At 44.0% G+C, this 16,928-nt stretch overlaps 1 protein-coding gene across 1 annotated transcript in view; it reads right to left on the reverse strand.

The window, feature by feature from the left end:
- LOC109924038 (villin-1) overlaps positions 1-16,928 on the reverse strand; it is a 62,226-nt gene that overhangs the window by 15,833 nt on the left and 29,465 nt on the right. Inside the window, exons 8-14 of the mRNA XM_048599373.1 lie at positions 16,215-16,313; positions 13,466-13,619; positions 12,904-13,004; positions 8,200-8,337; positions 5,619-5,777; positions 2,295-2,474; positions 1,441-1,586 (exon numbers count right to left, since the gene is read on the reverse strand). Coding sequence (XP_048455330.1) covers positions 1,441-1,586; positions 2,295-2,474; positions 5,619-5,777; positions 8,200-8,337; positions 12,904-13,004; positions 13,466-13,619; positions 16,215-16,313 — 977 coding nt within the window. The remainder of the gene's footprint in view (positions 1-1,440; positions 1,587-2,294; positions 2,475-5,618; positions 5,778-8,199; positions 8,338-12,903; positions 13,005-13,465; positions 13,620-16,214; positions 16,314-16,928) is intronic.

The following is a 16,928-nucleotide window of genomic DNA, read 5'->3' on the forward strand; positions in this document are numbered from 1 at the left end:
CCGCCTCTTTGACCTGTCTGTCTCCTCTCCACCTATCTTCTCCCCGCCTCCCCCTCTCTCCCTATTTATTTCAGAACCCCTTTCACCTCCCCCATTTCTGAAGAAGGGTCTAGGCCTGAAACGTCAGTTTTCCTGTCCTCTGATGCAGCTCTACACCTAGTTATCTCGTTTTACCAGGATGTAGCCTGGTTTGGAGGGTGTTAGCCATGAGGAGAGATTGGACAAAATTGACATTCAAGTGAAAACAAACCAAAGGCTGAGTGGCGACCTGATAGAAGTTTACAAAATTATGAGAAGCACGGATAGAATGGACAGTCAGAGTCTTTTCCCCAGGGCAGAAATGTTAGTTACTAGTGGGACATGCGTTTAAAGATAAAAAGAGAAACAATTAAGCAAAATGTGAAAGGCAAATTTTGTTTTTGAAAACAGAGGGTAGTAAGTGCTTGGAATGCGCTGCCAAAGGAGGTGGTGGAGGAGACAGATACAAGAACACGGTGTTTAAGAGGCATTTTGATAGATACATAGAGTCAAAAATGTACAGCATGAACACGGACCCTTTGGCCCGAGTTCGGTCCAACTCATCCATGCTGACCAGATATCCTAAATTAATCTAGCCCCATTTGCCAGCATTAGGCCCATGCCCTTCCTATTCATATAGGCATCCATATGCCTTTTAACTGCTGTAATTGTACCAGCCTCCATCACTTCCTCTGGCAGCTCATTCCATACACACATCATCCTCTGCATGAAAAAGTTGCTCCTATGTCCCTTTTAAATCTTTCCCCTCTCACCTAAACCTATTCCCTCTAGTATTGGACTCCCCTACCCTGGGGAAAAGAACTTGGCTATTCATCCTATCCACACCCTTCATAATTTTATAAGTCTCTATAAGGTCACACCTCAGCCTCTGACGCTCCTGAATAGGCAGGCAATAAAAGGATACTAACTGTGTAGACGCAGAATGTTTTTAGTTTAGAGAGGTGGCATGGGTCAGCAAAGGCTTGGTGGGCTGAAGGGCCTAGAAGCCTGGTTCTCAACACAGAGCTCCATTAAGAAACACAGAAATACACCCCATATACAGACGGCTGCTAAACAAAACAGAACTGGAAATGACAAGACCCACCACACCAGAGGATCATATAAATTTGGAACGGAGCAGAACACTAACGCTTTGATTAGAGGTCGCACTGATGATGTTGCCTGGAATGGTAATGAAACATCTGCACACCACGGAACAACCCGCTCGGTGGGCAAGTGAACAACTACATCCACAACCCAAGCTACAAAATTTCGCTAAGGCCTGTCCCTGTACTAGTCTTTGTTCTTTGAGTGAAGTGTCATAAGCACAGTGCGAGCATGAATGCAAACAAAAAGCATGATTCCTTCGAAGCCACTTGCCAATTATGATCAGACTGGCCTTTCCTTCAGCAGGGGATGTACCTTTTGCTATTGGCATATGGTGCTTTCCCTCCAAGGGATACCCAGAACTCAGCCGGCTCTTGGCCCTCATACACATTCCACTTGTCCCTCCTGGAGATAGTGTCAGCCACATTCTTAGCCATTTCTCTCTCATCACCGCTGCATCCCTGCAACACAAAAAAGAGTCATAAAGAGCAGACAGACAAAAAAAAAAAAAAAAAACTTTTCCCTCCTTCTCCCACCTTTTCAGAATATAGGCCATTCAGCCCTTCAAACCTAATCCACCATTCAATTACATCATGGCTAAGCATCTACCTCAATGCCACTTTCCTCACTCCCTCTCTCACATGCAAATGCCTTTAGCCTCTGGAAATGTGTCTTGAACAATGAAATAACACCATAGAGACTGGTATACTGTCACCAAGTCACTCTTTATTTATACATGGAGAGTCTGACACTGATCCAGCTTCCTCAGTCAGCTCGCTGAGTGAGCAGAACATCTGAAACTCCTTTTCAGATCTGTCAGCCAGGGCTCTCTGATTGGGGCTGTTAATCTGGCCCATGAGATAGATACTCCATGAGGTCCACCTGACTGACCTCATTACAATCACTACAAAATACTCAATGATTGAGCTTCCACAGCCCTTCAGTGGCCTTAGCTACTTTTATATCCAGCTATGAGGCCGGTTGTTTCAGTAATTCTGAATTCTCCCCCTTTACCCATTATACACCCCAACCCATTTACAGGCCAGCGTGCCATGTTGTAAACTTGCTTCAGCTTGTGGTCAGAGTGGATTACAGCACATTGCAAGGGAAGCATACGATTAGTTACTGGATCCCAGTGGTGCTGCCCAATGATTTTGAAGAGTTCTCACCTTCCCAAACCATAGGAAGCACCGTTCGCTCGTTTTCAACACAAAGACATCGTTGGAGTTAAGGGAGGAAGAACGTGCTGGGACTTCAAAGGCCTTGGTATTGTACTCGCTCTCACCACGAATCTGAAAGAGGCAGACAGAGGCCTCGCTCTCATGGTTATCATCCGTGGGGGCATTCCCCTGCAAAATACAAGAATTGTCACGTACATCCCAGAAAGCCAACCCATTATTCCAACAGGTAGAACTGGCTCAGACACAATCAACTGCAACATCAACCTTGGAACAGACGTCACAATAGCTGGAGTGGAACCCCAACCTTGGGTCATATGGGCAAACAATTCAGGTTTAAGAGAGTCAGCATTCATCTTGATCTGCAATCACTTGTTCCTGGAGCTGGTACTGACCAACATTGGACATTTGGCATCATTTTGGGGCTAGCCTGAACACCAGGTTTTACTCAGAGGACAGGATGGCAATCTGCTTAGACATTCACTGCTTCCTAGACCACAAAAGGTACAGGAGCAGAATCAGGCCATTTGGCCCATTGAGCCTTCTCTGGCATTCTATCATGGCTGATGTTTCTCACCCTCATTCACCCACCTGCTGAGTCTTAAGTCCATTTATGCTTCAGATTTCCAAAGCCTTTCCCCTTTTAGAGAATAGTTTAACCTCTATTCTTCCTACTGAACTACATAACCTCACACTTTGCATTGCATCTGCAACTTCTTTGTCCGCTTCCCCACCATGTCCACGATCCTCCATCCAGATCATTAATGTATAACATGAATAGCTGTGGACCCAACACTGACCTGGTAGAACTCCACTAGTCACTGGCTGCCATCTTGAAAAAGACCCCTTTATCCACACTCTCTGCCTTCTACCAGTCAGCCAATCCTGTATCAATGCCAGTACCTTACCCCTAATACCATGGGCTCTTATCTTATTTAGCAGCCTCCTGTGCACAACCTTGTCAAAGACCTTTTGGAAATCCAATTAGATCACGTCCACTGGCTCTTCTTCTGGGAAGTTACTGTACAATTAATTCTCACCTTTGGCCAGTATTTGTGCCCATTTCCAGTCACTCTGGTGATGTGTTGATGGGCTGCCTTATAGAACTGTTGCAGCCCATGTGGTGGAAGGACACCTACAGTGTAGGAAGAGAATTCCAGACATTGCCCGGTGACAATGAAAGGTCACCTCGTGATTACAGCACAGAAAAAGGCCTGCAGCTCCAACAGATTGGCGGTGGCGTTTATCCTCCACATTTTGTGTTCCTTTCCTCCTTGTATTTATTCATTTCTTTCCTTAAATAAATCTGTCTTATTCACCTCAACTGCACTCCACAGTCTTACCACTGTCTTTGTAAAAATGGTTTGTCATAAACATCACGTTGAAAGCTAGGTTTAGTGATGGTGACCATGACAATGTCATGAATTGTTGTAAAAATATATCTGCTTCATTAATGGATGGAAGGAGATCTGCCATTCCTACCTGGTCTGGCCTACTTGTGACTCCCGACCCAGTGATGGGGTTGACTCTTAACTGCCCTCTGCAATGGCAGAACAAACCACTTAGTTCATGGGGCAACTGGAGAGGAGCAAAAAAGCTGACCTTCTGGTTATCTTCTATTGATGGCCCCTGCCGATCTCACCCACAAATGAAAATTTGGTTTTTCATAGAATCCCAAAATCCTTACAGTGCAGTAAGAGGCCATTTGGCCCATTGAGTCTGCACCACACCCTAAGAAGAGCATCCCACCCAGACCCACACTATCCCCTTAACCCTGCATTTAGCATGGCCAATTCACCTCACCTGATCATCTTTGGACTGTGGGAGGAAGCCAGAGCATCCAGAGGAAACCCACACAGACATGGGGAGGATGTGCAAACTCCACACAGACAGTTGCCCAAGGTTAGAATTGAACTTGGGTCCCTAGCGCTGTAAGGCAGCAGTGCTAACCACTGAGCCGCCCCTTAGCCCTGCTTTGCACCCAGCCAAATAACCCAGCCCTTACAGGCAATATCTCCATCAGGTCAGCCTTCTCTTTGCTACAGAGGGGGAAAAAAAAACAAACTGTTCAAGTTTGCTTAATGGGTATCATCATTGTAACTTCCTTCAAAATAGACACCCACTCTAAAAGGAACAGAGTTCTGCAGGTAAAGCAAGTGTGGTCTCACCTTTGGAGGATCTAGGAACCAGTGTAGGTCAACAAAGACAAGGGTTGGGGAGTGGAGCTGGGGGTGCATGATGGCACAATGGGACGGGATACTGGCAGGAAAGTTTGTAATAAACTGACATTTAAATGGACCATGGGATATTGACCAGGAACATACTGGAACAGTTTGAACCCACAAGTGGCAAAAAAGGCATAAGCTAGGGGTTTTTCCCCCCTCTTTCATGGGATGTGGGTGTCTTTGGCAAGGTCAGCATCTGTTGCTTATCCCCAATTTCCCTTGAACTGATTGCAATGGCTGATGAAGCCAGAGGGCAGAGACTGAGTCTGGAGTCACATGTAGGCCAGACCAGGTAAGGATGACAGATTTCCTGCCATCCATCAACAAAACAGATATGTTTTTTATAACAATTGATATGATCGTCATGGTTACCATCTCTAAACCTAGCTTTCAATTCCAGATTTATTAATAGAATTTAAATTCCACCATTGACTGTGCTGGGATTTGAACCCATGTCCCCAGAACATTACCTTGGGGGGCTCTGGATTACAACCCCAGTGAAACAACCAATATTCCATGATCCCTACAGCAGAGGAGCTTCATTTTACATTTTTTAAATCTTTTAGGGGATGTTGCCATGACTGGCAATGGACTTGTTTTTGAAAAAAAAAGGGTCAATGTTAGTTTCTTGGTCACTGTCACAGAATTTTCATTTCCAGATTCAATGAGCTACTGCTGGAGCTGAAGCAGAAGCTGTGGGTGTCCCAGAGAGAGTCCCGGAGAGTGTCCCAGAGAGAGACTTAGAACAGAAACAGGCCCTTCAATCCAACTTGTCTATGCCAACCAGATATCCTAAATTAATGTAATCCCATTCGCCAACATTTGGCCCATATCCCTCTGAACCATTCCTATTTATGTACGCATCCATATGCCTTTTAAATATTGTAATTGTACCCACCTCCACCACTTCCTCTGGCAGCTCATTCCTTATACATGTCTTTATGGCATAAGGCTTTGTGGGGTTAGAAGTCAGTTTGGGGAGTGGGTGTGCAGGGAAGGTGCAAAGTGGACGTTCAACAGACACACTGCCTCTGGGCTGTCTTGTCACAGAAAGACCCACCACACACACACACAAAACTCACCACATTACCTCAAAAACAATAAGTTTGCCTTTGAAAATGGCCATCAGGTGTCGTGGCTCTTTCCCCATCGTCACTCGGATCTGAACAGGTTCTCCATTGTAGCTCTGATCAAGGTGAACGGCCTGATAGGCTGAGGCAGTAATGTCAGCCTGACTGGCATGGGTACCCTGGAAGAAAATAAGAGTAGGAAAACCCGGTGAAAATGAACTTTGAGTTTTTCACTGAAGCACGAGATGCCCTTCACTAAGAAAATACGTAAGAATACACGAAAAGGCTCCTGTGGTAATGTCCCTATCTCTGGGCCAGAAGGTTTAACTTCTCACTTGCCCCACATGTCACACCATTGGTTAAAAATATCACCAGAATATAAGATGAACAAGAGTAGTTGATAATGCTTCAAGCCCACGCTGTCCTTTATTACATTACAGCGCAGAGCCAGCATGCAACATACCGGAAAGAATATGCTCATGATTCACATGACCTGATGGTTAAAAATGTCTCATTCTCCATCTTACAGAATCCTCTCTGCAGCAGGACATGCTGAAGAAAGTGTGCTACAATTTACATCTGAATTGCTTATCTTGAGCTCAGGCACATGTGCCCGAGAGTCTTCTAGATGTAGAGATCAGGAACTATAATAAAAGTTCAACAAATCCTTCAGCACGATCTTACCCATGTCTCCTCCATATGGTACAGCAGCCAACGTAAATATCCCCTCATCAGGAGCAAATACCTTGTGGAAAGAAAAAAGCCCACCACTACATCTATGTGACATCAGGAAGGCAGACCAAACCCTGGTCAACAGTGGGGGCCATTTAAAAAGGAACAGATCCCTGATTCCACAATGATATCATACCATCATTCCGTATAATCATGTTCGACTTTCAACCTAATCTCCAATTTCTGGAAAAATCCCAAAGCTTTACACAAATGAGGATTACCTACAATTTAAAACTGAGGGGTAATTTGATGAATTTTAAGGAGGTGTTAAGGGGAACACGAGAGAAGCTACTGGTTGCAGAGTCTAGGACTATGGGCTGTTGTTCAGGAATTTCAGCCAGATCTTTCAGAGGTGTAATTCAGAGTCACTTCTGAAGCAAAAACCGGTCGAGTTTTTGAAGCTGCCTCCCACAAACCGTAGTTGATTCTGGGTCAATTGAAAGTTTTAAAAATCAGAGATTAGTCGATTTTTGAGATTCAAGCATATTTAGGGACATGGAACAAGGCAGGGTAATGTGTGGAATTAGGTTGGCGATCAGCCATGATGGTGCTTAATTGTCTCAAAGGGCCGAATGGCCTTAAGAGCACTGATGGAAATGGGCACATATGTGGTGTAAGTATTGGTTTTCTTGCAAATTACACTGATGAGTGTAAGATGAAACGCTTTGAGAAATACTCAAGTTCAGTACTGCCAAATTATGATTTAATCATTTAATTCCTCAGTAATGCCAATGTGTTTCTGCTCTCCAGAAGCTATGACCAGTTTGCAATGTCACTTTACTTAAGTTCAGCAATATAAACGCACCAGTTTAAACATTGCACAGCAGCTGGCTCCTGAACTACTAAGACTGCACTCTCTACTCTGCAGTGTCCAACTCTGGTTAGGTCTACTTCTGGAGGTTATACCACAATTAATCCAGCAACTTGTACTCTGTTTTAAGATTTTTTTCTAAAATCATGAAAAACATTCAAAAGAAATTTAGAAAAAAGTTTGTTTTTTCCTTTAATCTGATATTTCTCTCCTCCTCCCTAGACTCTCCTTAACAATTTTGGGGGATTACCCTAACTTTGTCTTCCTCTCTTGGAGAGATCTACTCTCCTGCTTGGGGCCATTGACGGAGCAGAACTTGCCTGCACTGGGTTCGTACACCTCAGAGGTGACGTTGTAGTGGGAGTTTGCTTATTTTCTGGAGGATGATTGTAAGGAAAATAAGTGCAGCCCAGTAAAGACAGGCCTTTTAGGCTCAATGATAGTAGGAACTGCAGATGCTGGAAAATCTGAGACAACAAGGTGCAGAGCTGGATGAACACAGCAGGCCAAGCAGCATCATAGGAGCAGTAAGGCTGACGTTTCGGGCCTAGACCCTTCATCAGAAAAAAAAGGCTCTAGGCCCAAAACGTCAGCCTTACTGCTCCTTGGCCTGCTGTGTTCATCCAGCTCTGCACCTTTTAGGCTCAATGCCTAGTCTGTACCCTCAAAATTACCAACATCCTCCAATTCCCTCAAACCCCTTGAGATTCCAGTCTTTAAACACTCCTGGAGATCTGTGATTTTCTATATCTAAAATCCCAAAACCCCCTTGATTAGGTTCCAGTCCGAAACTCACTCTCATCCAATACAACAATTACCCAAATCACTTGACTAATCCAGCCTGTAGCTCACTCGGTATTTGCTATTCTATACTGCAAACCCTTCAAAAGCCTCAGATTAGCTCCATATCTCACTCTCCACAAATGCTGCTGGACAAGCCTTTTCTCCAGCACTCTGTTTTGATATCAGATCGGCAGTATTTTGCCTTTATTACATTCCAGCTTGCTCACCACTCCCAGGTTAAGTCTAACTTACAAGGAGTCCAGAGTAATACAAACCTGCCAGATGTAGAGGAGATAGTGAATCTTGTTACAGACAGTGTAGGTGTATAGAATCAGGTAGCAGTTTCCACTGTAAAAATGGCCAAGCATGTGCTTCTGCACTGGGACCAATTCCAGATTCTCAATCATCCATACCTGAGAACAGATCAGTTTAGTTATAGCAAAGAGAAAAGGAGAGGGAGTTTTAGTTTCAGTTTCACTACAAGGTTAGGTTCAGCTTCCTTCTTGATTTATAGGGCGCACACAGTTAGTTAGTCTCAGACACAGGGTCTTACTGTCCTAGTGGCAAGGAGCTAACTTTAATATTATTTGGTCTTCTCTATTGGATGATCAGTGTTCTCCCCTGGCATCACACACTGCTGAACTAACTTAGTCACTTTACTAAGGGCTATCCACAAACGATTTCTGCCTCTCCCACCCTTAGTGAGTTCCAGATTCTAAACAGCCTCCGAGTGAAAAATGTTTTCCTCATGTCCCTTCTAAACCTCCTACCCCTTAAATATACCTTAAAATGGTAAGATGGGCCAGTGGTAAAATGTAAAAATAGTTATATACCTGAATGTGTAAATGTTAAATGAGAAGGAAAAGCTTGAGGGGAGCTGTAGCACAAGATAATGCTTCTGAAAGAGAGTTCATGTTGAGGTTGCACTAGCTCCACCCAATTCACTGGTGTCACACAGACATTGGAGGAGAGTCAGGCAGTATAGCACAAGGTCCCAGTCGGGACAGATGGAGCACCTCTGGCTCCTGATAGTTGTAAAAGTGCCAAATCAGTAAATGTTACTTGGACCTATTCAATACTCAAGGCAACTGCTTCTTCTCATTAAGACTCACTGGCCAACTGTCCTCTATTACAGGTAATTAAGTAAGTTCTTACTCCATAGAAAGGAGGATTCACCCAACTGCCTGCCCTTTTTGTGTGGTTGTGCCCATGCTCTGATATCCATGGGGAAGGATCATGCAAATCCATTGGCACAATCTTTAGAGACTGGTGGGCACCACAGGGGCTGGAGTGCATCCTCCCCTCTAGTAATGACATTTCAATTCAATGTTGATAAGTTTCTGACAACCTTTTTGATTTTCATTTCATGAGGGGCTGTAAACTTGGTTAAAGTTTATTTGAAATGAGTAGAGGAGTGGTGGCAGTGAACGACCTCAACCACAGTGGCTGGCATCCGAGGCTAATATTTCAAAACTGAGTGTCTCACTAGGGCCATTTCTGAGGGAACTTACAACTACATCAGTGTGGGTCTGGAGTCATCATGTTTGCCAGACCAGGTAAAGGAGGAAAGATTTTTCCCTAAAAGGGAAACTAGATAACGAGATGGATTTTTCTAATAATTTATGATGTTGTTACTAACTTCCGATTCCAGAATTGTTAATAGAATAAATAAGTATGATATAAGTGTTAGCATGACATGGGTTGGTACTTGAACACTGAAGAGAACAGGAGCTTTAGAAAGCTAATACAGAAGGTGGAAAAGTAGCTCTATTATTCAATGATGGCATTAGCAAATTAGAGAGAGATGATCAAAGGTCAGGAAGCCGGAGGTAGAAATGGTTTAGGTAGAAATGAAATGAAAGTGACAAGAAGTCACTCATGGGAGTGGTGTACCAGCCTCCTGACAGTGCCCACATGGAGCACAAAGGCAGAAATAATGAGAGCTTGTCAGAAAGACAGTGATAATAATGGGGGATTTTAATCTGTATTAACTAGAAAAGTCACATGGCAAAAAAGAGATAACAAGGTGTAGAGCTGGATGAACACAGCAGGCCAAGCAGCATCAGAGGAACAGGAAGGCTGACGTTTCGGGCCTAGACCCTTCATCAGAAAAAGGCAAAAAAGGTGGCCTAGATACAGAGTTCAAATAAGGTTTTTGGATTAATTTCATGGAACAGCACATTCCGGAACCACAGAGAGAGCAGGCTTTCCCTGATATGGTGTAACAAAATATGATGAATGATGTCACGGTGATATCACTCCTAGTTAACAGCAACCATAGTAAATGATTGAAATAAAAACAGAAAGCACGTTATCTAACTAGTGAGATCTGGGTGTCCTAGCACATGAATCACAGAAAGAACGAGAATGCAAGTAATTAGGAAAGATAGTAGAATGTTATCTTTTATCATGAGGGGAAGTGAATACAGGAGTAGGGAGATTATGATGAGATCACACCTGAATCGGTCTCTTTATTTAAGGAAGGATGTAAATGCATTGGAAACAGTTCAGAGGAGGTTTGCTAGACTAATACCTGGAATGGGGGTGGGAGTTGGTGGAGGGATGATGATCTTATGAGGAAATGTTGAACAGGCTGGGCTTGTATCCATTGGAGTAGAGCAAGAGGCAACTTGATTGAAGCATACACAATCCGTAGGAGATTTGACTGGATGGACATTGAAAGGATGTTTCCTCTTTTGGGAGAATTAAAAATTAGGGGTCACTGTTTAAAATTAGAGGTCACCCATTTTAAAAATAGAGGTGAGGCAGATTTTTATTTCTGTTCAAGGGTTGAGTGTCTTTAGAACTCTCTCCCTGAAAAAAAGGTGGTGGAAGCAGAATTTTTTTTTTTTTTTAAAAAAGGCAGATACAGATAGATTCTTGATAAGAGACAGTGAGAGGTTAATCAGAGGGAGGTTGGAATGTGGATTTGTGGTTAGTCAGATCTTATTAAATGGTGCAGCAGGCTAGAGGGGCTGAATGACCTAATCCTGCTCCTTGTTGGTAGGAATTTAAAAAATTCCACTAGCTGCTGTGATGGGATTTGAAGCCATGTTCAAAAGTATTACCTGAGCTCCTGGATTACTAATCCAGTGATAGTGTTGTAATGGTACAATCGCCCCTAAAAGTTTATTTTGAGCAAAGATACCAGAGGGAGGCTATTACTTACAAAGAGTCTAGAGTTTAAGGAAAGAGGGAAAATGATTCAGCACCTTTCCACATCAGGCCAGTTGAAGTCAGACATTGAACATCGGACAAGCTCAACATTCCCAAGTTTGCTGCTTCTTAGACAAGTGATCCCCCCACCCCCCCCACCTGCAGGATCTGGGTTTCAGCATCATAAAAGGTGCTGACTTCATTGCAAGGAACTTCAGGCCACAGTCCATCTAAAATCAGATTGTTTTGGAGGCTGAGTGGTGCTGCTGAGGACAGAGGGAAGGAATGGAAATGTGGCCAAATAAAACAAAAAGTGAAATCTAAACAATTCCCATACTGTTCCTGCAAACTGGCCGATCCAGAGAGCTGGGAAACAACCTCAGTCTTTTACCCTTGTCCCAGGTATTCACAGACTGAAAACTTCTTCACTAGATCTTTTTATGTGCCAGTGTTGAGACCTGTGATCGTGACAAGACAAGACCTTATTTTTATAATAGTACCTTTGAATTTTTAAAAAATGTTATTCAGGAAATGTTGGTGTAGCTGACAGGACCACATCGCCCATTCCACATTGTCCTCCAGAAGTGGGTGAACTGCTGAAGAAGGGTCTAGGCCCGAAACGTCAGCCTTTCTGCTCGGCCTGCTGTGTTCATCCAGCTCTACACCTTGTTATCTCAGATTCTCCAGCATCTGCAGTTCCTACTATCTCTGCCTTCTTGAACTGTTGCAGTGCTGGTGCTGTAGGTTGACCCACAATGCCCTTATGGAGGGAATTCCAGGATCCTGACCCAGCAACAATGAAGGAACAGTGATATATTTCCAAGTCAGATGTTGAGTGGCTTGGAGGGAGTGCTTGATACATTTGTCCCCATGTACCTTTTGCTCTTGTCCTTCTGGGAAGTGATCACGAGTTTGGAAGGTGCTGTCAAAGGAACTGATTTTCTGCACAGTACACACTACTGCCACTGTCGATGGGGGAGGGAGTGATGTTTGTGGATATGGTGCCAGATCAAGTGGGCTGCTTTGTCCTGGATAGTCACCATACCATAGGAAGGATGTGGAGTCTTTGTAGAGGGTGCAAAAGAGATTTACCAGGGTGCTGTCTGGATTGGAGTGTACTACCTGTAAGGAGAGAGTTTGGACAAACTTGGATTGTTTTCACTAGAACATCCGAGGCTGAGGGGTGACCTGATAGAAGGATATAAAATTATGATGGACATGGATAGGGTGGATATCTAGATGGTTATTCCCCCCAAAAGTGGAAATGTCAAGTACTAGGGGGCATAAGTTTAAGGTGAGAGGGGGAAAGATTAAAGGGGATGTGAGGGGAATTTTTTTTTTTTAAATAAACACAGAGGGTAGTTGTTGTCTGGAACATGCTGCCAGGGGGAGGTAGTCGAAGCATATACAACAGCAATGTTTAAGAGACATTTAGACAGACAGGGAATAGAGGGATACAGAAAGATGGGATTATTTTAGAAAGGCATCATGGTCAGTGCAGACAAGGTGGGCTAAAGGGCCTGTTCCCGAGCTGTAATTAGCAAAAGTATTTAGTTTGAAGGTGTGTGTCATAAGTTGCAGAGAAAGAGGGTTGGAATTTCAGAGCTTAGAACCTAGATGCCGAGGAGGCACAGTGTCAGTGGTGTGATGAATAAAGATGAGGATTTTTCGGGGCTTGGTGGGTGGAGAACACAGCAGAGATCCGAGGGCCAAAAGGGGGTTCAGAGAGAAGGTGAGGCCACTGAAGGATTCAAACACAGGAAAGAGAATTTGAAAAGGCGGCCGAGTAGACCATGTGTGAATGTGGGAAGGTACAAGGGTACCTCTACTTCACCAGAGCCATCATCCACCATCCTCTCACGGGCCGCTACCTCAGGCCTGGCATGCATCTCCATGGCATCAAACTTCACCTGCTCCACCTTGGCTGGAAAACAAGGGCATTAGATAATCAGACGTTGGAGCAGGTCAGTTGGCCCATCTTATCTCTTTGCAAGAACAGTTGATGAAGTCCCACTCTCCTGCCTTTTCCCCCTAGCTCAACAATTCTTTTCATTTCAGATTTGTATTGTTTCATGGCCCTCAGTCTCCTGCTCCTCAGTCCTAACCCTGTCCTTCCACCATCCCCACCTGCCCATCACCAACCCATCCCCAACTCCCCTCAGTCTGTACCCCACCCACCCAAGTCATCACCCAGCACACCCCCAGATTCCTCTCAGATCTCCCCCATCACACTCCTCAGTGTTCCCCCACCCCCACCAACTCCACTCCTTCCTCAGTCTCCCCTCACCCCCAACCACTCGCTCAGTCTTTCCTTCTCAGTCTCTTGCCCTTCTGCCACCCTTCAATCTCCCACACTGACCCCCACCCCCTGACCCAGGTTCGTACCAATTTTGCCAACACTGTGAGTTTTGCCCATGCCAACGGTTTGATACTTTGTTGTCCACTTGAGGAAGAGCTGCCTGAATACAGCAGACTCCGCACCATCATTCTCCATCTCGATGTTTACAGACTCAGGGTAGCCTTTAGCTTTCATGAAATCCTGAGAAAAGAGCATTCTAATTGTTTACAGGCAGCTCAGCCCTTCCATAAAGGCTTAACTTACACTAAGACATTCCCAATAAGTACTAACAGACGATTAAACACTTTACATGGTGTTATGTAGGAAACATTGATTCCCATAAACAGCCAGAGAATAAATTTTTTAAAAATCCATGTACCCAATCATTATCTGATGTTGGTTGAGGGAAGAGTATTGGGAGGGTCAACTCTCCAACTGTCCCTCGAACAGTCCCAAGGGATCGCTGTACACAGAGTATAGGAGGAGGCCATTCGGCCCTTTGAGCCTGCTCCGCCATTTTCACGATCATGGCTGATCATCCAACTCAATAGCCTAATTCTGCTTTCTCCCCATAACCTTTGATCCCATTCACCCAAATGCTGTATCTAGTCACCTCTTGAACACATTCAATGTTTTGGCATCAACTACTTCCTGTGGTAACAAATTCCACAGGCTCACCACTCTTTGGGTGAAGAAATGTCTCCTCATCGCCGTCCTAAATGGTCTACCCTGAATCCTCATGTTGTGATCCCTGGTTCTGGACACACCCACCATTGGTAATATCCTCCCTGCATCTACCCTGCCTAGTCTTGTTAGAATTTTAAGTGTCTGTGGATGTCCCCTCATTCATCTGAACTCCAGCGAAAACGATCCCAACCTAGTCAATCTCTCCTCATGCATCAGACCCACCATCCCTGGAATCAGCCTGGTAAACCTTCGCTGCATTCCCCCGAGAGCAAGAGCATCCTTCCTCAGAAAAGGAGACTAAAACTGTACACAATATTCTAGGTGTGGCCTCACCAAGGCCCTGTATAACTGCAACAACACATTCCTGCTCCTGTACTCAAAACCTCTCACAATGAAAGCCAACATACCATTTGCCTTCTTTACCACCTGCTGCACCTACATGCTTACCTTCAGCGACTGGTGCACAAGGACACCCAGGTCCCACTGCACACTCCCCTCTCCCAATTTACAGCCTTTCAGGTAGTAACCTGCCTTCTTGTTTTCGCTTCCAAAGTGAATAACCTCACATTTATCCAAATTGTACTGCACCTGCCATTGATTTGCTCAATTACCCAACCTGTCGAGATCATGCTGAAGGATCTCTGTATCCTCGTCACAGTTCACCCTTCCACCCAACTCGGTATCATCTGCAAACTTGGAGATGTTACATTTTGTTCCCTCATCCAAATCATTAATATATATTGTGAATAGCTGGGGTCCCAGCACCAATCCCTGTGGCACCCCATTAGTTACTGCCTGCCAATTTGAAGAGGACCCATTAATTGATCCATACCAATCCCTTGGTTCTGAAAGCCAAGATTTATTCATTCATTCATTTCCTGCTGAAGAAAATACCTACCATAGAGTCATACAGCATGGAAACAGACCCTTTGGCCCAACCAGTCATGCCAAACATGATCCCAAACTAAACTTGTCCCACCTGCCTGCTCCTGGCCCATATCCCTCCAAACCTTGCCTATTCATGTGCTTATCCAAATGTCTTTTAAATGTTGTAATTGTACCCACATCCACCACTTCTTCAGGAAGTTCATTACACACACAAACCACCATCTAAAAAATTTGCCCCTCATGTCTTTTTAAAAATGTCTCCTCTCACCTTAAAAAATGCGCCCCCTAGTCTTGAAATCTCCCATTAACGCTATCTATAGTCCACATGATTAATAAACTTCTCTCAAGTCACCTCACAACCTCCTACGCTCCAGTGAAAAAAGTCCCAGCCTATCCAGCCTTTCTTTATAACTCAAACCTTCCATACCCAGCAACACTCTGGTAAATCTATTATGAACCCTCTCCAATTTAATAATATCTTTCCTATAACTGAGCAACCAGAACTGCACATGGTACTGCAGAAGAGGCGAATATATTTACTTGAATGCACTAGAATATCTTTATAAACTAGGCACACACTGAGCATTGCCTTAAGGTTAGTCTTAAATCCACAGTGGTCAGCACTCACTGCACAAAGATAGTGTTTGGATGTGGACAAGGGTGGACACACTGTGATCATAATTGTGGGGGACCAGTTGAATGGATCAGAGCGACTTTTCCTGACCATCCTTGTTTATACATTTACCTCCTTAACACTGTTCACCGTTCAGAATTAAAGGCTACTGTTCATAAAGCAGAACAGGAAATGGAAAAGGCTCTATGGGACCATCAGGGATTGCAGGGACTCCAGAAAACAGCTCCCCACTAGCTCCTGAGGGGTAACAAAGAACAAACAATAAATCCCAGCAACACTGAGAATGGAGCATATTGTTATTAAATCTTCGACACTGATGGCTTTTCAGTTGTTGGTTTTGAAGAATACCAACAATTAAACACTCCAAGCAATTAACCATTTCATTGCTAGCCCCTCTGGTATCCCAATCGAGACATTAAAATCAGTCCTTTACAATCCACTGCCAATATTTCAACTCAGCTACAACATGCAAAGGTGCCGCTATATTCTGTGCCATAGAAATGTATTCTTAAAGCCAGAAGTCTTGAAATCTTAAAGGCATTGAATGCCTCATACTAGTGGGAAGGTACAGGATGTGCAATACTCACCAGTGCTCTGCTCAGAGATGACTGACGCTCCTGTTTAGTGGACCTTTTCCCTTTCCATACAAAGATTTTAATTCCACCTTGGTCCACAATGTAGCAATCCTTACAACAATGAAAAATGGGTTAAAAATATAAAATTTTGTTCCAAAGTTTAAAAAGAACCATCTTGTGTTCCATATTTCAGGACTTCAGAACATTCCAAAGTACAGTACACCAATCCGCATGAAATAAGAGCAGGAGTAGACCATTCAGCCCCTCAAGCCTGCTGATCCGGAATTCCTTAGGTTCACTTTCCTCCATTTTCCCATTACCCTTGATTCCCCTATTGATTAAGGATCTCTCTCAGTCTTAATTGCAGTTCTTTTGCAAAAAAAAAAAGTGTAGCCATCATAGTAATGAGGCGGTTTATTTGGGTACAGCAAGCTCCCATGAATAAAAATGTTCACAATGAGTTTAAGGAATAAATAAGTGAAGAAATAGATAAAAACAAGATTCTGGAAATGTTTCCTTGCTCTACTTCATGCATGGAATAGTCAGTCTGAACCAGGGCCTGAGGTAGGACGAGAACCCATGATTTTTCAGACTCCAGGCAGTACCTGTTATCTGCTGAGCCACGACCAAGATATAATTAACAGCTGGACAACGGGTAACAGCCAACATAGGATGTCCCTTTGTCTGCCTTACCTCATCGGGGGGCAGCCTGGAATGTAACCACAA

This window comes from Rhincodon typus, chromosome 7, assembly GCF_021869965.1.
Source record: "Rhincodon typus isolate 14 chromosome 7, sRhiTyp1.1, whole genome shotgun sequence".
In the NCBI taxonomy this organism is placed as follows: Eukaryota; Metazoa; Chordata; class Chondrichthyes; order Orectolobiformes; family Rhincodontidae; genus Rhincodon; species Rhincodon typus.